Source organism: Leucoraja erinacea, chromosome 8 (assembly GCF_028641065.1).
Source record: "Leucoraja erinacea ecotype New England chromosome 8, Leri_hhj_1, whole genome shotgun sequence".
Taxonomy (NCBI): domain Eukaryota; kingdom Metazoa; phylum Chordata; class Chondrichthyes; order Rajiformes; family Rajidae; genus Leucoraja; species Leucoraja erinaceus.
In genome coordinates, this window is record NC_073384.1 from 68,503,843 (window position 1) to 68,528,853 (window position 25,011).

At 43.3% G+C, this 25,011-nt stretch overlaps 1 protein-coding gene and 1 long non-coding RNA gene across 10 annotated transcripts in view; one reads left to right on the forward strand and one right to left on the reverse strand.

Moving 5' to 3' along the window:
• Positions 1–11,279, reverse strand: part of LOC129699808 (exportin-1) — a 67,119-nt gene extending 55,840 nt beyond the window's left edge. The window contains exons 1-4 of one of the 9 annotated variants that reach the window (XM_055639921.1): positions 11,140–11,279; positions 7,753–7,794; positions 7,476–7,631; positions 7–108 (exon numbers count right to left, since the gene is read on the reverse strand). In XM_055639921.1, the coding sequence (XP_055495896.1) occupies positions 7–108; positions 7,476–7,601 (228 nt within the window). In that variant the 5' untranslated portion in view covers positions 7,602–7,631; positions 7,753–7,794; positions 11,140–11,279. Of the gene's footprint in view, positions 1–6; positions 109–7,475; positions 9,770–11,139 lie in introns of those variants that run through there. The other 8 variants (XM_055639924.1, XM_055639922.1, XM_055639920.1 and 5 more) reach the window with 8 other exon arrangements.
• LOC129699809 (uncharacterized) lies at positions 10,735–21,604 on the forward strand. The gene is made up of 3 exons (XR_008723942.1): positions 10,735–10,865; positions 19,187–19,325; positions 20,397–21,604. It is a non-coding gene; the product is annotated as an uncharacterized LOC129699809 (long non-coding RNA).
• Positions 21,605–25,011: the final 3,407 nt, after the last annotated feature.

The following is a 25,011-nucleotide window of genomic DNA, read 5'->3' on the forward strand; positions in this document are numbered from 1 at the left end:
ACTTACTTTAGTATTCATATTTTGTGAAAACTCCAGAATAGTGTCAACTCTTGTCCATGCATCAGGATGCTCCTTTAAATGAGTTAAAACCTCTTGAGCCATTCTTTGCTATCAGGAAAAGTAATTTCACAATTATTTGGAATCAAGCACCACTCCAAAAAAAACATATATAAACAGCAGAGTATTAAATCATTGGTAGTTACTGTATAGCAATCTAAAGATAATCTAAGCAAAATAAATTAGAACAAAATTGACATATCGTTTCAATAGCAATGTTTATTTTTATTACTGCAAGCTAAAGATATTAAGGTTATATGATAATTTTGACAGTACCGTTGCACCAGTGTCAAAATAAGTAACTGGTTGTCAATTTCAATGACTACCCATGGTTAAAGTGTTTTTGAGGCAATGTTCTGATCACCTTGGGGAGGTTACATCAAATGTAAGACAACGTTTTCTGTTTAGGAAGGAACTGCAGATGCTGGTTTAAATCATAGACAGACACAAAATGCTGGACTAACTCAGCGGGACAGGAAGCATCTCTGGAGAGTAGGAATGGGCGACGTTTCGGGTCGAGACCCCTCTTCAGATAAGGAAGTGTACAGATAAGGAAGGGTAAGTAAGGAAGGGTAAAGTGTGAAAACAGGGCAAAGGGAAGGGAGTTCAAGGAAAATATAGAATAGTTAGTTGGGAGAAGTTAACAACAAAGTAAACAGAGAAAAATGCAGTCGGAGACAGTAAGAATGGTCGGAGAACTGGGAAGGGGAGGGGATGGAGAGAGGGGAAAAGCAAGAGCGACGAAGTTAATGTTCATACCGATAGGGTGAACCTCATATTTCCCGTGGGCAGCTAACACCCTGCTTCTACTTAGGCTAGATGACAACATCTTTAAGAAAATTTCCAAATAATGGAAAAGTATTGAGCATTTTGATTATTGGTAACATATGTAATTCAAGAATTGATTCTGTACCGTCACCAGATCTTTATGTGCAAAATATGTAAACGCCAATCAAAAGATCTAGGGACATTACTCCTTGCTTACAGTAATGACATGCATAACATTCCAAACTTAAATATTTTCAAAACATTGCAGTGCTATTTCTAAGTGCTCCAAAGTTACCTATTATTAAATCACTAAGTTTAGCCTAATTTAGTAATACAACGTGGAAATAGGCCCTTTAGCCCACATTCGCAATGCCATCCCACACATTAGTTCTATGTTATCCCAGTTTCGCATCCACACACTAGGGGCAATTTTCAGAAGCCAATTAACCTACAAACCTTTGTAATGTGGGAGGAAACTAGAGCATCTGGAGAAAACTTGCATGGTCACCGAGAACATGCAGACTCCATACAGATGGCACCCGGTCAGGACCGAACCCAGATCTCTGGACCTGCAAGGGAACAACTAGGACAATCTGCATGTTTGTATCTTTGGCAGGCCATGTCTTATGCATTTGACTGCGTTTTTTTGAAGAGCTAACGATCAATGAGGGTAGGACAGGAGATGTTGTCTACATGAATTTTATTCCGATTTGATAAAGTCCCATATGTTGGGCTGATCTAGAAGATTAAGTTGCATGGGATCCACAGTGACCTGGTTGCCTAAATTCATAGAAGACAGCGGGCTGTGGTGGAAAAGTGTTATTCTGGCTAGAGGTATGTTAGCAGTGGAGTTCTGCAGCGATTTGTGCTGGGACCACCGTTGTTTTTGAAGGGAGACCCGATAGAAGTACACAAAATTATGAAATGCATAGATAGGTCAGAATCTTTTTCCCAGGGTGGCAATATCAAGTGAGAGGATCGAGAGAATGTAGAAAGCATGATTAGTAAATTTACAGATGACATTAAAGTGGATGGTATAGTAGCAAAGATTATCAAATATTACAGCAGGATCTTGACAAATGTTGGTCAGCAGTTGGACAAATGGACTGAGGAGTTTAATGCACTTATCAAGTGCTGCATTTTGGCATATCAAAGCAGGCCAGGACATACACGATGAATGGCAGGACTCTGGGGAGCATTGTAGAGCAGAAAGATCTGGGAGTGCTGGTACTAGTTCCTTAAAAGTGGCTTCACAGAGAGGAGATTTTGGGCATATTGGCCTTCATCATTCAGGATACTACTGGTTGGAGTATCGTGTTAATTTTGGTCACCCTGCTATAGGAAGGTGTTGTTAAGCTGGACAGGGTGCAGAGAAGATTTACGAGGATGTTGCCTGAACTCGAGGACCTGAGCTATATGGTGAAGCTGGGCAGGCTCATATGTTATTTCTTGGCACGCAGGAGGATGAGGGGTGTACAAGATCATGAGGTGAATAGACCCTTTTACCAAGAAGAAGAGGGGAATCAAGAACCAGAGGACACAGGGAGGGTATTTGGAACAAGCAGCAAGAAGAGATAGTTGAGACTGGTACGATAACCATCATATTACCGATATCGCCTTTCAAAAAACAAATGGGACTGTTTGGCTTGCGTGCAGCTTTCTTGAAGCAAAAATACATCAAAATGTAAATTTTACATTTATTGCCAGGAATATTACAAAATTCTTTTCCAAGTAAAGCTGAAGATATATATATAGGTTTTATGAATATATATCATAAAACCTAATCTCCTCTGCCTGCACGTGATCTTTATCCCTCTATATCCTGCATATCCATATCCTCATCTGCTTCCAACACCATTTATCAGAGCAGATTCTAAGCAACCAGTGTAAAAATAATTTGCACCACATAACCAACTCCTTTACACATTTACCCCCCCCCCTCCCCCCCACTAATTTTAGAGTCATACACTCAAGTGTTTGACATTAAGATCGGGAAAAGGTTTTGTCTATGTTTATCTATGTCTCAATTTTATATACGTATATACGCCAACGACACCTCAGAGAAAATAATCCAAGTTTGACCAACTTCTCCATATAGCCAATATCCTCAAATCGAGGCAGCATTCTGGTAAACCACTTCTGCACCCTCTGCAAAGCGCCACCATATCGTTCCAAAAAAGAGGTGACCAGAACTGCACACAATACTACAAATGCAGACTGACAAAAGAACTATAACGTTGCAACATTACTTCCTGGTGCTCAGAGCCCCGGCTGATGAAGGTAAATATATCAAACGTCTTCTTTCCACTGTCTACTTGTGTTGCCACTTTTAGGGAGCCATTGGCCTGGACCCCAAGAGCACTCTCTACATCAATACTGTTAACTACCGTATTTCCCGGCAATGAAGACGCTATTTTTTTACCCTAAAATAAGGCCCGAAAATGTATCTGCGTCTTGGTGGCCGAAGGTTAGATTGTTAGCCAAGAAAGATGGACGTGGGCGGCAAACTGGTAAACAATCTCCTACTGAAGTTAAAAACTACCACTGTAATATAGTGAATATATTAAATAAATTTAGAGGTGATACCAAAACAGCAGTCCAATTAATTGCAGGGAAGACAATTTCAGACAGGAAAGAGGCACCAATAGACTGATTAAATCACAGGAACAGTCCCTTCAGCCTACTATGTCTGCTTGAGCCATGATGCAAATTTACCCAATCTCACATGGTGGGTCCCGAGTTCTTGCCTGTTCACATCTGAACATTTAAACTTTGCTATCACCGCTACCCTCGCCTTGTGTGCAAGACATCCAAGAACCCCCGCAAAAAACTGCCTCACACATCTTCTTTAAATATTCTCCCTTTCACCTCTGCCCTCTAGTATTTGACATTTACATCCTAAGAAATTACCAATTATTATGTTCTATGTCGCAAAACATTCTACAGCTCACCCCTCAGCACCCTATTCTCCAGCGAAAACAATATAATTAGTGCATCCTCTCATAGCTAATGCTATCCAATTATTGTCAAAGAGCACGGAAACAGGCTTTTTGGCCCAACTCAGCCATGCCAACCAAGATACCCCCATCTAAAGCTAATTCCATCTGCCTGTGTTTGGCTCTTACCCCTCCAAACCTTTCCTATTCATGCGAGTTTTAAAATGCTGTTTATAGAACCTGCCTCAGCTACCTCTAGCAGCTCGCTACATACACCCATCACCCTCAGTGAAATCTAGACAATATCCAGGTGAATCTCTTCAACCCTCCACAAAACATCTGCACCTTTGGTGCTGGTATTGTTATATTATTGTAACGTGTATCGATACGCCAAAACTTTGCTTGTTATCCAGTCAAATCACATGGTACTCAAGTACAATCAGGCCACACACAAATACAACACGTAGTACCGAGAGAGAAACACTAGAGTGCAGAATATTGTACAGCTTTATAGCATTAAAGTTGTAGTGCAGTTTTTTTTTTAAGTGCAACGGCGGCAATGCAACGGTAGGTTGGAAGATTGGGAGCACACCTTTAGCTTATAAAAAGACCATGCTGTAGCCTGATAATGCAAAAGCAGCTGTTCCTGAATCTGGTAGGTGCTTTCAAGCATTTGTACCGTCTGCCCGATAGGGCCATAAAATGGTCCATGAATATGTTGGCTGCTTTCCTGAAGCGTGAAGTGTGGAAGGACTTTGTGTAATGGCTTGCTGTCTTGGACAGACAAATTCTTGGACAGTCAATAGGATGCATTTGATGTAAAAGTTGGTAAGAGTTATTGTGAGAACTGACAAACTATTTTATTCTTCTGGGGAAATACAGGCATTGGTGGAACAGCGCCTCATATTCTACTTGGATAGCTTAAAATTCAACAGCATGGACACCGAATGCTCCAATTTTAGTTAACATTCCATCCCCCACCTCCCCTTCCTTGTGCTCCACCTGGATGTATACCCATTTATGATATAATTTGTCAATGTTCCACACAAAAGATTAGTGTGCAAAATTAGAGCACATGGTATTGGGGGCAGGGTATTTACAAGGATAGAGAACTGGTTGGCAAACAGGAAGCAAAGAGAAAGAATTAACGGGTCCTTTTGAGAATGGCAGGCAGTGACTAAAGGGGTGCCGCAAGGATCAGTGCTGGGATCCCAGTTATTTACAATATATATTAACGATTTAGACATAGGAATTAAATATAACATCTCCAAGTTTGCAGATGGCACAAAGCTGGGTGGCAGTGTGAGCTGCGAGTATGCTAGAAGGCTGCAGGGTGACTTGGATAGGTTGGGTATGTGGATAAATGAAGAAAACAAATGGCATGTTGGCCTTCATATCAACAAGATTTGAGTAAAGGAGCAAGGAGGCCCTACTGCAGTTGCACAGGGCCCTGGTGAGACCACACCTGGAGTATTGTGTGCAGTTTTGGTCTCCTTATTTGAGGAAGGACGTTCTTGCCATTGAAGGAGTGCAGTATAGGTTCATCAGGCTAATTCCCGGGATGGCAGGATTGACATATGATGAAAGAATGAATCGACTGAGCTTATATTCACTGGAATTGAGAAGGATGAGGGGAATTCTTACATATAAAATTCTTAAATTCTTAGGGGAGAGTTTAAGACGGGCAAGTCAGTCTACCCCACGTCAGAGGCAGTGGGGGCCAATTCATTGGATATATTCAAGAGTCAGATATAGCTCTTCGGGCTAACAGAATCAAGGGATATGGGGAGAACGCAGGTATTGATTTTGGATGATCAGCCATGATCATATTGAATGGCAGTGCTGGCTCGAAGGGCCGAATGGCCTACTCCTGCGTCTATTTTCTATGATACAACTTTATTTACCCCAGGGGGGGAGAGAAGAAGAGTTGCACAATTTTTCCCACCCAATCCATATACTTTCTTCTGGCTTCTCCCATCCCCATCATTTTTGCTCCCTATTATAATTAATCAAAAGAGTGGTCCGGATGGGAAACATCTCCTATACACGTCTTCTACAGATGCTGTCTGACCCACTGAGTTACTCCAGCACTGTGTTTTTCTATTCTGAGATGGTTGAGCCAATTCAGAAGCTAGTGCGAATTGAGAGTGCAGATCTTGAACCAATGGAATGGGGTCCAGGACAAGACAAAGCTTACAACGATTTAATGAAAGCCATAATTAGCACACCAGCATTGGGCTTGCCAAATAAGCAGAAGTCCTTTCAGATATATAATGTTGTAGATGCTGAAAGTTCTAATGCATAAATAAGGAGGACGACTAGAGACCAGAGGTATATGATCATTCAAGTAAAAGCAATGCAGTTTTGTGGCTGTCATTGATTGCAGCTCATGGGCTTAATAGACAATATGTGCAGGAGTAGGCCATGCGGCCCTTCAAGTATTCAATGCGATCATGGCTGATCATCCCCAATCAGTAGCCCGTTCCTGCCTTCTCCCCATATCCCCTGACTCCGCTATCTTTAAGAGCCATATCTAGCTCTCTTGAAAGCATCCAGAGAACGTGCCTCCACCGCCCTCTGAGGCAGAGAATTCCAGACTCACAACTCTCTGAGAGAAAAAGTGTTTCCTTGTCTCCGTTCTAAATGGCTTACCCCTTATTCTTAAACTGGAGCCCAATTCTGGACTCCCCCAACATCAGGAACATGTTTCCTACTTCTAGCGTGTCCAAACCCTTAACAATCTCATACGTTTCAATAAGATCCCCTCTCATCCTTCTAAACTCCAGAGTGTACAAGCCTAGCCACTCCATTCTCTCAGCATATGAGTCATTCTCTCAGCAAATTAAGCTTAGAAGGAGAGTTAGCCAGTTGTGATGAATGGGGATATAATTTTGAGCACTAAATACACCATTGTGCATTTAGTAAACACTGGGAAACTAAGAACTAAATCAGACAGCCATGGGACTAGATGGGAAATGATTCTGTTGCTTTGGGAACTTTGTTTTTGACTAAATGCTACGATATTTTGTCGTCCAAGATACCCAACCTTTGCCACCCTTATAATTCACGATCACATGAACCCTTTGGACCTGTACTCTTCAAATTGAGTATATAATCTTTTAAAGGGTTCTCAAGTGAAATTTAAATTTAAACTTGCTTTCCCTAGTTCCTGCCTAATAATTTTTCAAATAGCTTTCCCCCATTTTGCATTTTCACCCAAGAATCAATATTATCCATAACCATCTGTAAACAGACTGAATCATGTTCTCAATGATGAATTCCGTATTGACAATGGTGTTACCAAAGAAAGAATGTAATTTAGGAACAAGGCATTAGGCTTGATTTTTATTTTAGAAACAATGGAAACTCATAGGCAATGTAAGTGAGATACATAGGATTACAAGAACCTAGACAATGCAAAGAGAAAAAGACACGAGGATAAACAAGAGGTATGGATATGCTAATTAGTACATGATCGTCAAATGGGCTCTCTCTCGCTCTACCATAAATTTCCAATATTATTCCAATGCTGATATTAACCAATAATTATTTGTGCAGTTTCAAACGTCTCCGTTTTAAAAGAGAAAAACCATTGCTTTCTCGTAAATATTCTCATAATTCAGCAATCCACATACACTTGGGCAACTCACTATGAACAAGTGCAATCCATTTAAAGTGATATTGTATTATTCTGTATTTAAATTTGATTGTTACCTGTGCCCCTTCTCCATGATACAGACAATTTACCACATTGTCCAAAAGGTTTATATCAAGCTTCTGAGTGAAGTCCAGCAGCTGGCGAGCTGCGTGATCCGCTAAAATAGTCATTATGGCTGGCATAGATCACTGCAAGAAAAAACGATGTAATTCCTAAATAAATTAAAAAGAAAGATAAAGTTAGAACTTTCAGTTAAGTACACGGGAGCCAGTCATTGCATAAATCCAAGTAGTCAAGTTGACAACATTATCAACCTCCAAATCAAAGTAGTACCTGTCATCATTGCCTTGTCAGTTGCATCGCTGCAGACTCACTCTGCATTAACATACAAAATTCATGTTTAAATTTACCACTATTTTAGAGGCAAATCTGATAGGACAGATAATTGCACTTTCGGAGTACTTCAGAACACAGGAGATTAGATGTAACATGCAACAAAGTTTGTCACAATTTGCCTCCTCCCTGCTTAGGTATTATAGAATATCTGCTTATCTTTTTAATGAGTAAATTAGAATTCACTTGTGATCAAACTAGAAAAACTGTTTAAAATCCGGAAATTGCCAAGTTATGAAATCCATCAAAGACCATCTGATGGTTCCAGCTACATCTGACATGATACCCTGACTTTACGCTAAGCTGAATCTTCAGTATATTGACAAAAGTATGGAGGAACAAGAAGATACCGACTCCTGTCACTATGCTGCAACTCTTACTACAAAAAACACTCTGGATGTCAGACAATGACAGGACTGGGCTCAGATGTGATACACCACAGTGAAATCGCCTGCCAACACTCACTGTCTAGGTTGGTACTGAACAGCAACCACTTAGGCAAGATACCAGAGGATGCCCAACGATATGGAACAGTACCCCCAGTACGAGTCAACATCTTCAGGGAAGTAGTAAACTGGAAAACACGTTGGCAAATGTACACAATTTAAATTGTAATGCACAAAATTGAGTCAATACAAAAATATTACAATTTATAGCAACTAAATGGGCTGTAAAATGATCTGCACTCAGAATGGGAAGGGGGAAATTTACAATGAAATTCCTTTATTGTTGCAGATTAAACAATCTGATATACCAAACCATCACTTGCATCCACAAAATGTGAACGTACCAATCAATACATTAGAAAGCTGGAGATTACTCAGTACAATTGTTATATTTCAACAAAGTGTTGGTAAAAAAAACAAAAACTGTGTCAGTATTTGTGGCGAGAGAAGCGGCAAAGGGTCAGACCCAAAACATTGATAATTTCTCATTCCATCCATGCTGCCTGAATAGGGTGATTTCACGAAAGGTCACTGGAGCATAGATCCGCACCCACGTTACCGAAAATCTCAAGTGGAGTACATGCTATACATCCGGTACATGTTAGTGAATGGGAAAACACGCACCATGAGAAGGCCTACCGGGAGGAGGTGGCTGATTCTAGCACTCTGGTGCCAGGATAACAGCCTCCTCTTGAACATCAAAAAAACAAAGGAGCTGATCATGGACTTTAGGAGGGCACATCATCCGAGGACGTACACTCCATTGAGGATAAATGGGGATCCTGTGGATAGGGTGAACTGTTTTAAATATCTGGGAGTCCACATATCTGAGGATATGACATGGGCATCACACGCCTCAGCACTTGTGAGTAAGGCAAGGCAGCGCCATTACCACCTCAGGCAATTGAGGAAATTCAGAGTGTCTCCGAGGATCCTCCAGTGCTTCTACGCAGCGGCGGTGGAAAGCATCTTGTCCGGGAACATTACCATCTGGTTTGGGAATTGCTCTGCCAAGGATAAGAAGGCTCTGCAGAGAGTAGTGCGTTCGGCCGAACGCACTATGGGAACTTCACTCATCCCCCTGCAGGAACGATACAACAGGAGGTGCAACTCCAGAGCAAATAAAAGCATGGAAGACCCCTTCCACCCCTGCAACGGAGTGTTCCAGCTGCTACGGTCAGGCAAACGCCTCCGTTGCCATGCGGTGAGAACGGAGAGGTTGAGAAGGAGTTTCTTCCCAGAGGCAATTCGGACTGTAAACGCCTATCTCACCAGGGACTAACTCTACAGAACGTTTTTTTTCCTTCCATTATTTATTATGTAAAAGAATATGTGTGTTATGATTGTGTTTATAATTTGTTTGGTTGTTTTGTTGTTTGTCTTTTGCACAAAAGTCCGCGAGCATTGCCACTTTCATTTCACTGCACATCTCGTATGTGTATGTGACAAATAAACTTGACTTGACTTTCCCACCCGTTAAAATCATCGAAAACGGCCAGTTTTTGAGCTGCAATTTACTGTGCCAGTCGGGGTGACCGTGAGGTTACCTAGATTTACAGTCCCCAATAAGGCATTATTGACTTACTTTTGATGAAATTCAGCAAGCAAACGCGATAATTCCCGATATTTTGGGCTTAAATCTCCACGGCAAATGTCCGCTGTTCACTTCCGCTGGATTGGCACCTTCAGTTCCCTCTTTAATTTACCTTAGTTTCTATCTTTTTTTTGGACTGTAAATCTAGGTAGCTGTGCCTCACGGTCACCCCGACTGGCACAGTAAATTGCAGCTCAAAAACTGGCCGTTTTCGATGTTTTTAACGGGTGGGAAAGTGCGTGTTTTCCCATTAACTAACATGTACCGGATGTATAGCATGTACTCCACTTGAGATTTTCGGTCACGTGGGTGCGAATCTACACTCCAGTGACCTTTCGTGAAATCACCCTATTCTCGCGTTTCAAGACTGTTTTTATTCCAGATTTCCTGCATTTAGTTTTTTTTTTGCAACATTTCAATCCTTCCTATAGCTTGTTTGTGTATCAACTCGGAAACAAATTGTTTCCTGGTATGTCAACTGCAACATTTGCAGAACTGAAATGCAAGTTACCGCTGTGAGTAACAAATAACAGTTTAAAAATGCCTGCACACGTGCTGCAGTCCCGCCAGTTTCACTGCGTGGCTATTGACATCAAAAAAAAAACCTCACAGACCTACTAATAAAAGTTTCCACATATCCATTCACCAAGTTCTCTACTGGTCTTGCTTTTACCCTGACAACAAAACTCAACGGTGTGCCATCCTTCGAGCAGAGCCAATTAGAACGTTAACTATGCGTAATGTTTGCAATTTATTAAAAAAGTTGACACACACAAAAATAATATTGGCTGGGGGTTGTTTGTGAAGCACGAGTGCCATCCATTGACTTGGGTGTGTGGGGGGGACGGGACCAAGACAAGTCAGGGCAGGTCATCACGAGTCTCGGTGCAGCGATGTCGCCGTCAGCCCCGGCCGTTGTTTCTGGAATGTTCCACGCCAGGCGGGGTAGACACGGCGAGGCGGCACGGGGATTTAAATATCCACACGAGCGAGGGCTCGGGAGGGGAGAAGCGGTAGGTCGGCCGCCCGCCTGCCCCAATCTTCTTGTTGTTGTTCTTGTTGCTCCTCCTGTCCACCCCCCCTCACATACACACACAGCGGCTCCGTGCGGCGGACGAGGGCCGTGCAGACCGTCCGACCGCCCGCCCCTCCCTCGCTCCCTCCCCGGCAGTCAGTCTTCCCTCCCTCCCTCCCGCTCAAAGCAGCGCCCGGCCTCAGCCAGGCCTCGGCGCCGCTGCACCCGTCCCGCATATATAGACATATATCCGACAACTTATGGACACTCACCCCAAAACGGTATTTCGGTTAAACACACCGCAGGCCTCCTCCACTTGTAAATGAACGAGCTCCACCACGCACCCGACCGAGCGATGCCTCCCTCTCACAGGATCTTACCCCTTGCGCGCAGGAGTTTGGTGGACCGATGGTGGTGGACCGATGGTGGTGGGGATGGGGGGGCAAGAGGGGGTGGTGGTGGTGGCGATGGGGAGAGGGGGGGGGGGGGAGGGAAGCAAATGGCGGGAATTTAAAAAAATACACGCACGCAAGGTCGACTCTTCCCTTCCTCGCCTTCGTTTTAGTCCAGACTCCAGTTTAAAAACAACAAAGACAGTACTTGCTCTCAGTCGGTCGCGATTTAGAACACTCACTCCTCTGCCGCCGCTGCCGCTGCAAACTGTGTTATAAACTGCGCGCGTTAATAGTTACAACCAGCTGGCAAACGCTGGCATCAACCGCAGTGACATTTGCTGGTATTTCTTTTCCTCAGAAGGATTTTTTTTTATCTCCTCCGATTCATTCTCCGCGGCCGTTTCGGTAGCGGGCTGTGTTGGACTAACAACCTCCAAACCTTCTCCGGCACAGCTAGTAACCGGTTGTGACCGGTTCAGACTGGGAGATTCCATCTCGGTTTAGTTTTCTGCCGATAGGGCGTCAGCCTCGCAGGCCCGGCCCGCCCGCCCGCCGCCGCCGCCCCCCCGCGTCACCTCACGTCACGTCACGTCGGGCACTTTGACACACGTTACGCTCAGTCTGAAGAAGGGTCTCGACCCGAAACGTTGCCCATTGAGTCACTCCAGCATTTTGTGTCTGTCCTCACGTCGTGTCCCACCCAGACTGGCTGCACCAGGTTGCCCACACCCTACCTCCTCCTCTGTCCCCTCCTTCTTCCACCTCCATTCTCCAACCCTCTTTACTCTTCTCCCCACACCTCCATCCTTCTCACCACCTCCATCCTTCCCCCATCTCCATCCTTCCCCCATCTCCATCCTTCCCCCATCTCCATCCTTCTCCCCCTACCCACCTCCATCCTTCTCACCACCCTCTTCTCTCCCCCACCTCTATCCTTCTCACCACCCTCTTCTCTCCCCCACTTAAGGGGTTGGACAGGCTAGATGCAGAAAGATTGTTCCCGATGTTGGGGAAATCCAGAACAAGGGGTCACAGTTTAAGGATAAGGGGGGAATCTTTTAGGACCGAGATGAGAAAAACTTTTTTCACACAGAGAGTGGTGAATCCCTGGAATTCTCTGCCGCAGAAGGTAGTTGAGGCACAGTTCATTGGCTATATTTAAGAGGGAGTTAGATGTGGCCCTTGTGGCTAAAGGGATCAGGGGGTATGGAGAGGGCAGGAACAGGATACAGAGTTGGATGATCAGCCATGATCATATTGAATGGCGGTGCAGGCTCGAAGGGCCGATTGGCCTACTCTTGCACTTATTTTCTATGTTTCTACCACCCCCTTCTCTCCCCCACCTCCATCCTTCTCACCACCACCCTCTTCTCTCCCCCACCCACATCCTTCTCCCCACCCCTTCTCTCCCCCACCTCCATCCTTCCCCCCACCTCCATCCTTCCCCCCACCCCCTTCTCTCCCCCACCTCCATCCTTTCCCCCCACCTCCATCCTTCTCACCACCCTCTTCTCTCCCCACCTCCATCCTTCTCACCGCCCTCTCTCTCCCCCCCACCTCCATCCTTCTCCCCCCCATCTCCATCCTTCTCACCATGCCCTCCTCTCCCCACCTCCATCCTTCTCACCACCCCCCTCTCCCCCACCACCATCCTTCTCACCACCCCTCTTTTCCCACCACCTTCATCCTTCTCACCACCTCCATCCTTCTCACCACCTCCATCCTTCTCACCACCTCCATCCTTCTCACTCTCCCCCTTCTCCCTTCTCACCACCCCTTCTCACCTCACCTCCATCCTTCTCACCACCCCTTCTCACCTCACCTCCTTCTCACCACCCCTTCTCCCCTCACCTCCATCCTTCTCACCACCCCTTCTCCCCTCACCTCCATCCTTCTCACCACCCCTTCTCCCCTCACCTCCATCCTTCTCACCCCTTCTCCCCTCACCTCCATCCTTCTCACCACCCCTTCTCCCCCCCTCCATCCTTCTCACCACCCCTTCTCCCCTCACCTCCATCCTTCTCACCACCCCTTCTCCCCCACCTCCATCCTTCTCTCCACCCATTCTCCCCCCCTAACCCCATCTTCATTCCTAACACCCCACCTCCATCCTCCCCCAACATCCTTCTTGCCCCCACCCATGTGCAGATTGAATGGGCAGAGTGCCTCATCTCCCTTCCCTCCTCTCTCTCTACCCCCCTCCTTGGGCAAAGTACCTCATTTTCTGTACTAAATAGAGATGTCAACATACAGTGCCCTCCATAATATTTGGGACAAAGACCCATCATTTATTTATTTGCACCTGTACTCCACAATTTGAGATTTGTAATCGGAAAAATTTACATGGGGTTAAACTGCACATTGTCAGATTTTATTAAAGGCCATTTTTATACATTTTGGTTTCACCATGTAGAAATTACAGCAATGTTTATACATGTTACAAAATTTTGAGATTTGAAAAATCAAGTCTGCAATTTATCCCATCAGATAAAGCATAAAACGAAGTTTAATTTGACACCTAATTCACTTTCATATCTTCAGTATTAACAAAGTTATGGCCATTTTCATACTCGGAAATTAGCATCTTGTTCCCTATTGCTTTTCCATTGACAACTCAACAGCTGTGATCGAAGACAGTCAAAAGCCCATAACTTTCTTAAAAATTAAGAGAATTGAAATAAATGTTCAGTTATTATAGATTGTAGCATCCGGAAACAAATATGAAACAATCTTACTTGGATGACCTGAAATTAAAGCATATAATTAGTTAGTTACCTAATTGTAGCTAATTACAAAATTCAATTACTAGATCTAAACATCTATCCATTTGTTAAGAAAAGATTAACATTTTTAAAGAGCCCAAGTGTCCAAATAATATTCACACAAGAATTCACATGATTTTTAAATCTCATTGTCATGAATTTATAGGCCAAATGGAAGGAATTTAGTGTTTAATTCCCGTAAATGGTCATTTTAATCATCTTGCGAGTGGGTGTTTGTGGAACACGATCGATTGGAACGTTGCGGTTTGCGGTGGATTTAGTTCAAGTTCAAGTGAGTTTATTGTCACGTGTCCCTGTATAGGACAATGAAATTCTTGCTTTGCTTCAGCACACAGAACATAGTAGGCATTTACTACAAAACAGATCAGTGTGTCCATATACCATTGTATCAATATATACACATATAAATAGACTGATAAAGTGCAAATAACAGATAATGGGTTATTAATGATCAGAGTTTTGTCCGAGCCAGGTTTAATAGCCTGATGGCTGTGGGGAAGTAGCTATTCCTGAACCTGGTTGTTGCATTCTTCAGGCTCCTGTACCTTCTACCTGAAGGTAGCAGGGAGATGAGTGTGTGGTGAGGATGGTGTGGGTCATTGATGATACTGCCAGCCTTTTTGAGGCAGCGACTGCGATAAATCCCCTGGATGGAAGGAAGGTCAGAGTCGATGATGGACTGGGCAGTGTTTACTACTTTTTGTAGTCTTTTCCTCTCCAGGGCGCTCAAATTGCCGAACCAAGCCACGATGCAACCGGTCAGCATGCTCTCTACTGTGCATCTGTAGAAGTTAGCGAATCTTCCTTGACAAACCAACTCTCCGTAATCTTCTCAGGAAGTAGAGGCGCTGATGAGCTTTCTTGATAATTGCATTAGTGTGCTCGGACCAGGAAAGATCTTCAGAGATGTGCACACCCAGGAATTTGAAGCTCTTGACCCTTTCAACCATCGACCCGTTGATATAAATGGGGCTGCGGGTCCCCCTCCTACTCCTTCCAAAGTCCACAATCAGTTCCTTAGTTTTGCTGGGGTTGAGGGCCAGGTTATTGCGCTGGCACCATATGGACAGTTGCTCGATCTCTCTTCTATACTCTGACTCATCCCCATCAGTGATACGTCCCACAACAGTGGTGTCGTCAGCGAACTTGATGATGGAGTTCGCACTGTGACTGGCTACGCAGTCATGAGTATAGAGTGAGTACAGCAGGGGGCTGAGCATGCAGCCTTAAGGTGCTCCCGTGCTGATTGTTATTGAGGCTGACACATTTCCACCAATACGAACAGACTGTGGTCTGTGAATGAGGAAGTCGAGGATCCAATTGCAGAGGGATGCGCAGAGACCCAGTTCTGCGAGTTTGGTAACCAGCTTGGAGGGGATGATTGTGTTAAATGCCGAGCTGTAATCGATGAATAACAGCCTGACATATGAGTTTTTGTTGTCCAAGTGGTCCAGAGTGGAGTGGAGGGCCAGCGAGATCGCATCTCGCATATGGGAAACCCCATATCGGCAGGAAAACACTGCCGGTTCGTATGGGGCTCAAATCACATTTTCGGAATGTGAAATTTTGATTATAGTCATCCTAAGAAGCAAGTTTATGTGTAAAATAAACGACTTACCTTGCTTTGTCCCGTACGTGAGATCTGTTCCGTTGACGGCGTTAGACATTTTTTATTTTACTCCTGCGCTGAAATTGTCCCGCGGTTTTAAAAAGAAATTCCGAGAACGGCAGTCGGAACGAATTTTCAGCATTAGATAGCAGCCCGAGAAAATATATCTCGGACAGGCAGGAGAAAACGGCATTTTAATCCCGCCCCCCCCCCTCCCCCCTCAAAGGTGCCAAAGTCGCGCACACGGCCAGTGACAGAACTGCAGCGCCGCAGAAGGTAAGTTTTGTAACATACCTATACATAGTTCCCCCATTTCAGGGCTCCATAATGTTTGGGGCACAGCAATGTCATGTAAATGAAAGTAGTCACGTTTAGTATTTTGTTGCATATCCTTTGCATACAATGACTGCTTGAAGTCTGCGATTCATGGACATCGCCAGTTGCTGGGTGTCTGCTCTGGTGATGCTCTTCCCAGTATGTATTGCAGCCATCTTTAGCTTATGCTTGTTTTGGGGGAAAGTCCCCTTCAGTTTTCTCTTCAGCTTACAGAGGGTGATGAGTCAGAGAATAGAAGTGAGATCGACCGACTGACCAAATGATGCCAGCACAACAACCTGGCTCTCAATATCAGCAAAACCAAAGAACTGATTATGGACTTTGGAAGAGGAAGGCTGAGGACACACAATCCTGTTTATATCAGTGGGACGATGGTGGAGAGAGTCAAAAACTTCAAATTCCTTAGGTGTGTATATTCCCAATGATCTTTCCTGGACCCAGCACACTGATGCAATTATAAATAAAGCACATCAACGCCTCTACTTCCTGAGAAGATTATGGAGATTCGGCATGTCAAAGAGGATTCTCTTGAACTTCTATAGGTACACAGTAGAGAGCATACTGACTGGTTGCATCGTGGCCTGGTTCGGCAACTTGAACGTCGAGGAGCAGAAAAGATTGCAAAAAATTGTAAACACTGCCCAGGCAATCACCGGCTCTGACCTCCCCACCATCGAAGGGATTTATCGTAGTCGCTGCCTCAAAACGCCAGCAACATCATCAAAGACCCACACCATCCTGGCCACACACTCCTCTCACTACTGCCATTGGGAAGAAGGTACAGGAGCCTGAGGAAAGTAACGTCCAGGTTCAGGAACAGCTCCTTCCCTACAGCCATCAGCCTATTAAACACTACAACCACATAAGCTCTGAAGTACAATAGACATTATTATTAATATTGCACTGTTATTGCTTGTTCTTTTTTTTCTCTGAGTTTTCATTACATTATTTATTATGATTACATATTCTGTTGTGCTGCAGCAAGTAAGAATTTCATTGTTCTATCTGTGACACATGACAATAAAACACTCTTGACTCCTGCTCAATTGGGTTCAGATCGGGTGATTGAACTTGGCCACTCAAGAATTTACCATTTGTTAGCTTTGAAAAATATCTTTGTTGCTTTAGCAGTATGTTTGGGATCATTGTCTTGTAGAATGAACCGTCGGCCAATAAGATTTGAGGCATTTGTTTGAACTTGAGCAGCTAGGATGTGTTTATACACTTCAGGATTCATTATGCTACTACCATCAACAGTTATATCATCAATGAAGATAAGTGAGACAGTACCTTCAGCAGCCATACATGCCCAGGCCATAATACCCCCACCACCATGTTTCACAGATGAGGTGGTATGCTTTGGATCTTTTATGCACTTCCTTCCTTCCATTATTTGCTCTTGCCATCACTCTGATATAAGTTAATCTTCATCTCATTTGTCCACAAGACATTTTTCCAGAACTGTGGATGCTCTTTTAAGTACTTCTTGGCAAACTGTAACCTGGCCATCCAATTTTGGCGGCAAACCAGTGGTTTGCATCTTGCAGTGGAGCCTCTTTATTTCTGTTCATGAAGTCTTCTGCGGACAGTGGTCATTGACAAATCCACACCTGAAGAGTGTTTCTGATCTGTCGGACAGGTGTTTGGGGATTTTTCTTTATTATAGAGAGAATTCTGTCATCATCTGTGGAGGTCTTCCTTGGCCTGCCAGTCCCTTTGCGATTAGTAAGCTCACCAGTGCTCTCTTTCTTCTTAATGATGTTCCAAACAGTTGATTTTGGTAAACATAAGGTTAGGCTGATATCTCTTAACAGTTTTATTCTTGTTTCTCAGTCTCATAATGGTGTCTTTGACTTTCATTGGCACAACTCGTGTTGATAAACAGCAATAAAAGTTTCCAAAGGTGATGGAAAGACTGGAGGAAAGACTAGGTGCTGAGAGCTCGCTTATACCTGCATTAAGGAGGCAATTAAACACACCTGAGCAATTACAAACACTTGTGAAGCCATTTGTCCCAAACATTATGGTGCCCTGAAATGGGGGGGGGGGGGGGGACTATGTATAAACACAGCTGTAATTTCTACATGGTGAAACCAAAATGTATAAAAATGGCCTTTAATAAAATCTGACAATGTGCACTTTAACCACATGTGATTTTTTCTATTACAAATTTCAAATTGTGGAGTACAGAGGCAAATAAATAAATGATGGGTCTTTGTCCCAAACATTATGGAGGGCACTGTATATGCCATATTAATTAAATGGCCAGAGGTTTGAACATAACAAATTAGTGAAATATTGCAATAAATAGGGAAAAGTTTACACACAAAAGTTTACATTTATTTTTCCTTAATAAGTGCACTTTGTTTATTTTAAAGAATATATCAAAATGTGTATGTCTGGGAGCAAAATAGACAGGTATGTTCCAGATAATGTTATTGTAATGCCAAACTTAACTGTTTATATATCTGTAGGTTGATTTATTTAAGAACATTTATCTTGCTTTAAAAACAGTATCGCAACCTACAGTTAATAACTTAAATGGAAATATGGAACTGCAGATAAAAGTTTTCAAAAAAATGCACAAGGTGCTGGAGTAACTCAGAGGGTCAGGCAGCATCTCTCGTGAGCACGGAGACATTTCAGGTCGGAATCCTTCTTCCGGGTGATTGTAGTTGGGTGAAAGCTAGAAGAGAAGTGGATCAGGGACAAAGCCTTAAAAATGATAGGTGGTTACATGTGAAGTGGGGGGGGGGGGGAATTGATTGCCATATGATTGGTTGGACAAAGGCGTTCATTGGAAAAGATGAAAGGTAGTGATTTGATAGATACAGCCTGAAATCAGACCCTTTGACCATCAATCACCTATTCTCATTAGTTCTATGTTATTCTGATTGTATGCATTCTTGCCACCTTCCCCTCAGCAATCAATGATCCATTCTACATGTCCTTATCATCGTCTGCTTTATCTGTAATTCTCATATCTTACCCTTCCATATCCCTAGTCTCCGACTGACACACAAGCTGAAGGGTTTTGACCTGAAACGTCATCTATTCCTTCTCTCCAGAGATGTTGACTGACCCGCTGAGTTACTCCAGCATTTTGTGTCTATCTTCAGTGTAAACCAGCATCTGCAGTTTCTTCCTACACACAAATGTCACTACACTTTATTTTGTCTCCAATTTGTTCTTATAGTACTGCAACTTACAACTTGATCACCTGACAACAACTTGTTGACTGCATCTGGCTTTCACGTGAGACTTAGTCGCTCAGTCGCTCTCTTAATTACAGCTCAGATCGGGCCATCACACAAAGAACATTTCTGAGAGCAATGGTGAGTTTTTCAAACGTCAGTTTATTCAAGGCCCAACAATATATATTGGGAAACAGTCTGAGAGAACCCAAAGTGCTTCACTGACCCACAGCACTTACAACCTTTATATACTCTGAGCCACAACGGTTACACGCGGATTTTAGTGACCAGCATTTCCTTGTACCCTTTCATCCTTGTTTTCTTTTCCCTACAGGTACTATAACCTATTCCCTGTTATTTAGAAAACCATTCTCCAATTTTTCTGACAAATGGGTGCAAAAATGATTTATTTTATACCATGATCAGTTTTATTGTCCTCAGCCTGGTTTACAACATCTTATGTTTACCTTTATTCGCCAGCTCGCTGCACCTTACAATCTAAACACTTCCTAAATCTAGTTATTGCCTTTCCTATCATGACCTTTAAGGTTAGCCTTTTTTCCCCACGATGCTTCTTCAGAATGTAAGCTCGTGGGTTAAACATTTTACAAAGTTCATTTCATAATTTTTTTAATGTTCCTTTTAAATTAAATAGTAAAAGTCACATAGTTGCTTTGTAACTGAATTCAACTGTTTAATCGAGAAAGAACACAACAAAAGAAAAGCATTAGATTGCCGGTTGGAGAGCTTGACTTTGGACTTCATATTTTGGTCAGTTTCCAGCTCTTGCATTTCATCTGAGACATAGGTTATGGGAAAAGAAGAGGAAAACCTAGTTCATAAAACCACATCACCTGTTATTTGGAATATTATATTTCATTGATTCAATCTATAAAGTTCTGGGGCAAACAAGATAATGTCCATTACACTGAGAAGTAAAATGTGACAGATTATAAGAAGTGAAGGATCAATGGAATAATTCATATAAATACGAATAAGGAAACATTAATTTACAATTTCTTTAATTTCTGTACAGGTGTCAATTGTTTCTGATTTACATAGATAATTACTGAAAGTTTGGTAAATCTGCTTTTTGAAGATCCCTTCCTTTTTTCTCCTTCCAAATCCAGCCCAATAATGCTCAGTCTCTCTATTTTCTCACCCAATTTCCCATTTTCCTCTGTTACCCATCCCTTACACTTACTGCCACAGGTGTCTTGAACAAGGGTTACAATCATTTGGACACTTACAACAGAGATGAGAAGAAATGTCTTCACCCAGAGGCTGGCAAATCTTTGGAATATTCTAAACGTAAGGCTGAAGAGGCTCAGTCATTAAGAAATATATTCTTTGATGTAAAAGAAGTCAAGTAGTTTGGGGATTGTGCCGTGATTTTATTGAATTGCAGTGCAAGCATGAGGGGCTGAATGGACCACCATAGTTTCTGTTTTATGTTCATATGTTCCCTTCCCTTATCTCTGTTCCAACCTCTCATCTTCCCTCATTTTCTCTCACTCACTTCGCCCTTCTCTCACTCTGATGCTTCTTTCTCCTATTTTGATTTCCCCTTTCTATTCTCATTCTTACGCCACCATCCCCCCATTCACTACGTTTTCCAACCCCTCTTAAAAATCAATTGAAAAAAATGGTTGGAATTGATTTTACATTAGACCAAAAGACCAAAACATAGGATTTTCATAGCTCAGAATAAAAAGTTACTTATGGTTAATTTATTTGATCCCAATTAGTTATTTTGACTCAAAAATGTTAACTTTGCTTCAAATGGTTCTATATGATTGCTAAGAGATTCAGTATGATTTACTATGAGGAAAAAGTATGCCATCTTTCAGAGGATTTGAGATTTGATTTTTTTTCTCCTATCAGTTATAGTAAATAGATTAAATGTTTCATTTCCTTTATTGCTATCAATTCTGCCCCCAAAATCTTGTGAAATCAGAAACATATCAAAGTTCATGAGTGTACTTACTTGTTAATCCTTGATTTATAAATTTAATACTTTATATTTGCCAATATGCTTACTGTGCACCATTCAAAATTTAACACAAGCGGTACTTGTGGAAAGTAATTCAGTCGAATTCAGTGATTCAATAAGCACAAACACATTTCTGGAGGAAAATATTTCCAGTTAGGTCCCTTCTTCAGACTGATGACATGGAGGAGCTTGACCCACTGAGCTCCTGCTGCTGTTTGTTTTTTTTTGCTCAAGAAGTCACCTGTAATCTCCTGCATCCACAAACACATTTTTGATGTTTTTGCAAATTAACATTGCAATGAATTACTTAGCAATCCAAATTCACAAATGTTAAGAATCAAGACTGCTTTTTTAAAATCATATAACGGAACAATGAAACTCATACTTGCAGCACCACATAGATATGTAAACATGGTGCTCTGTAAAACCATACTAAACAATAAATAAAAATCAGCATATGACAGTTGTAGCAAAGGAGCTGCTCTTGAACCTGGATGTTGCAGTTTTCAGGTTCCTATAACTTCTTCCCGATGGCAGGAGTGAAATGAGAGTGTGGTTAGGGTGGTGTGGGTCTCTGACGATGCTGGCTGTCTTTTTGAGGCAGCAACTCCTGTAGATCCCTTAGATGGGCACGGTGCATGGCTGCCCAGCCAGCAGCTGTCTGTCTTTTCATATTTTTATCTTTTATTTTAGTTAGTTAAGTGTTTTGTTTGGAGGTCTAGACTTCTTTATGTGGGGGGGGGAGGGGAAGGGGGAAACTATCTTTCAGGGTCCCTACCTGGTCGTAGAGGCAGCTTTTCTCCGGGCTGCAGCTTCGACCCGTCCTCGCGGCCTACCAGCAGGCCTGGAGCGGCGTTTCCTGTCGGGGACCGCCCAGAACCTCAGCGTCGGTGGTGGCACAGCGCTGGAGCGCTATCGCGGAGCAGGCGATGCCTTGCCTGGGTCGCCGCGCTGGAGCTCCGGTGAGCTGAAGATCGCTGAGGAAAACATCGCGGAGCTGTGGGACTGTGGAGCGACCAGCTGCGCCAAACTTTACACCGGGAGTCTGGGATCTCTAGATGAGATCGCCAGTTGTGGAGCTCCAACCGGCACGGCCTTGTTGGCTTTGGAAGCCGCGGCCTCCAGTACGGAAGCGGCCATTCCAGGGTTCCCAAGCCGCTGAGAGGACTCTCCCGACGCCGGAGCAACATCACCCGACGAGAACGGCCTGGAACATCGGGCCTCCATAGAGGCAACTGTGGAGGCCTCAATAGGCCCGACTATGGGTGAACTGGGGTTGGGGACTGGACTTTGTGCCTTCCCTCATAATGGGAACCATTGTGGGGGGATGTTCTTTATGTTTAAAACTCTTATTAATGTTATGTCTGTATTCCTTCTTTATGTGCTGCAAAATGGCAAGAAGCATTTCACTTCACTACACCTAGGTGTATGTGAATGTGACCAATAAAATACCTTTGATACCTTTGAGATGGTGGGGAGATCAGTACCTATGATGGACTGGGCAGTGTTCACAACTTTATGCAATGTTCTTCGTTCCTGGGTAGGGGAGTTGCAAAAACCAGGCTGTGATGCAGTCAATATGCTCTCTACTGTACACATGTAGAAGTTCAAGAAAATATTCATTGACATACTGAATCTCCTCAATCTTCTAAGGAAGTAGATGAGGGTGAAATTAAGGCAAACACTTTATTTAAGTTTATTTTGTCCCATCGATTTAATCTCAATAATTTGATGCTATAAACTTTGAGGGCCCAGGGAAACGTAATGAAGTGCTACCAGAGGCAAATGGGGTGACATTTTGTGAGTAGCTGCTCTCAAAACTGTCTTCTATCATTATTTTTACTTATTATCCAGCAGGGGAAAGTCATAGGATCCAGTGCTGGAAGCCTGCTGACAAACAAGAGTACTGATCCAAAACGTCACCTATCCATGTTCTCCAGATATGCTGCCTGACCCACTGAGTTACTCCAGCACTTTATGTGTCCCTTTATCGCTTGTGCTAAGGAACTCTTGGAAATACTGATCTTTATTAGTCCCAACACTACTGGCGCAGCTGTGAGTATAAGCAAGCCACAGAGTAGTAAACACTGCCCAGTCCATCATCGGCTCTGACCTTCCTTCCATCGAGGGGATTTATCGCAGTCACTGCCTTAAAAAGGCTGACAGTATCATCAAAGACCCACACCATTCTGACCACACACTCATCTCCCTGCTACCTTCAGGTAGAAGGTACAGGTGCCTGAAGACGGCAATAACCAGGTTCAGGAATAGCTACTTCCCCACAGCCATCAGGCTATTAAACCTGGCTCGGACAAAACTCTGATCATTAATAACCCATTATCTGTTATTTGCACTTTATCAGTCTATTTATTCATATGTGTATATATTGATACAATGGTATATGGACACACTGATCTGTTTTGTAGTAAATGCCTACTATGTTCTGTGTGCTGAAGCAAAGCAAGAATTTCATTGTCCTATCAGGGACACATGACAATAAACTCACTTAAACTTGAGGAGTTGCAGTTGCATAGAGATGGGGAGCCGTCCAGGTATGACTGAAATGACCGGAAATGATCCCTGCTACACACTTCTAGTTGTTGTATAATCACACATGAACAAACTTGAAGAACTTATAGCAGAACTGTTGTTTCATAGAAACATAGAAACATAGAAATTAGGTGCAGGAGTAGGCCATTCGGCCCTTCGAGCCTGCACCGCCATTCAATATGATCATGGCTGATCATCAACTCAGTATCCCGTACCTGCCTTCTCTCCATACCCTCTGATCCCCTTGGCCACAAGGGCCACATCTAACTCCCTCTTAAATATAGCCAATGAACTGGCCTCAACTACCCTCTGTGGCAGAGAGTTCCAGAGATTCACCACTCTCTGTGTGAAAAAAGTTCTCCTCATCTCGGTTTTAAAGGATTTCCCCCTTATCCTTAAGCTGTGACCCCTTGTCCTGGACTTCCCCAACATCGGGAACAATCTTCCTGCATCTAGCCTGTCCAACCCCTTAAGTTTCAAATGGAGATCAGGGCTGTTGTGCCCTATTTCATCGAAACATGATTCAACGCCGAGTCACCTGCCCCTGCTACACAATCCCTCTCCTCTGACATCAGTCAGAAGAAGGGTATCGACCCAAAACTTCACCCATTCCTTCTCTCCAGAGATGCTGCCTGTCCCGCTGAGTTACTCCAGCAGTTTGTGTCTACCTCCTGCTACACAATTTCTCCATTTAGCATATGGACTGTATGGAATACTCAAGCAAGAGGAAACGGAGATGGCATCTCTTTTTGGTCACTGCGTTGTGGTGCATTGATGCGATGGCCTGCTCCCGTGATTACAAATACCTGATTGTAAAATGTAATCCCTTTTATCTACCAAGGAAATTGACCTCCATCATTTTGTCGGCTGCCTAATAGCGAATTGTGGATGCAGCCCAGACCATCACAAACAAACCTCCCTTCTATTTTTCTTTAGTTTAGTTTAGAGATACAGCGCGCAAACAGGCCCTTTGGCCCACCGAGTCTGCACCGAACAGCGTGAGACCATCGATTCCCGCACATTAACACTATCCTACACACACTAGGGACAATTTACGCACATACAACAAGCCAATACATACCTGGACTTCATTGGAATGTGGGAGGAAACCAAAGATCTCCGAGAAAGCCCATGCGGTAAAGGGGGAACGTACAAACTACTTAATTTATACCTCAAATTGCCTCAGTAAGGCCAGCAGAATAATCAAGGACGAGTTGCACCCTGGCCACTCCCTCTTCTCCTGGACCATCAAGTCTGCACAGATCAGCGATCCCCATACATTAA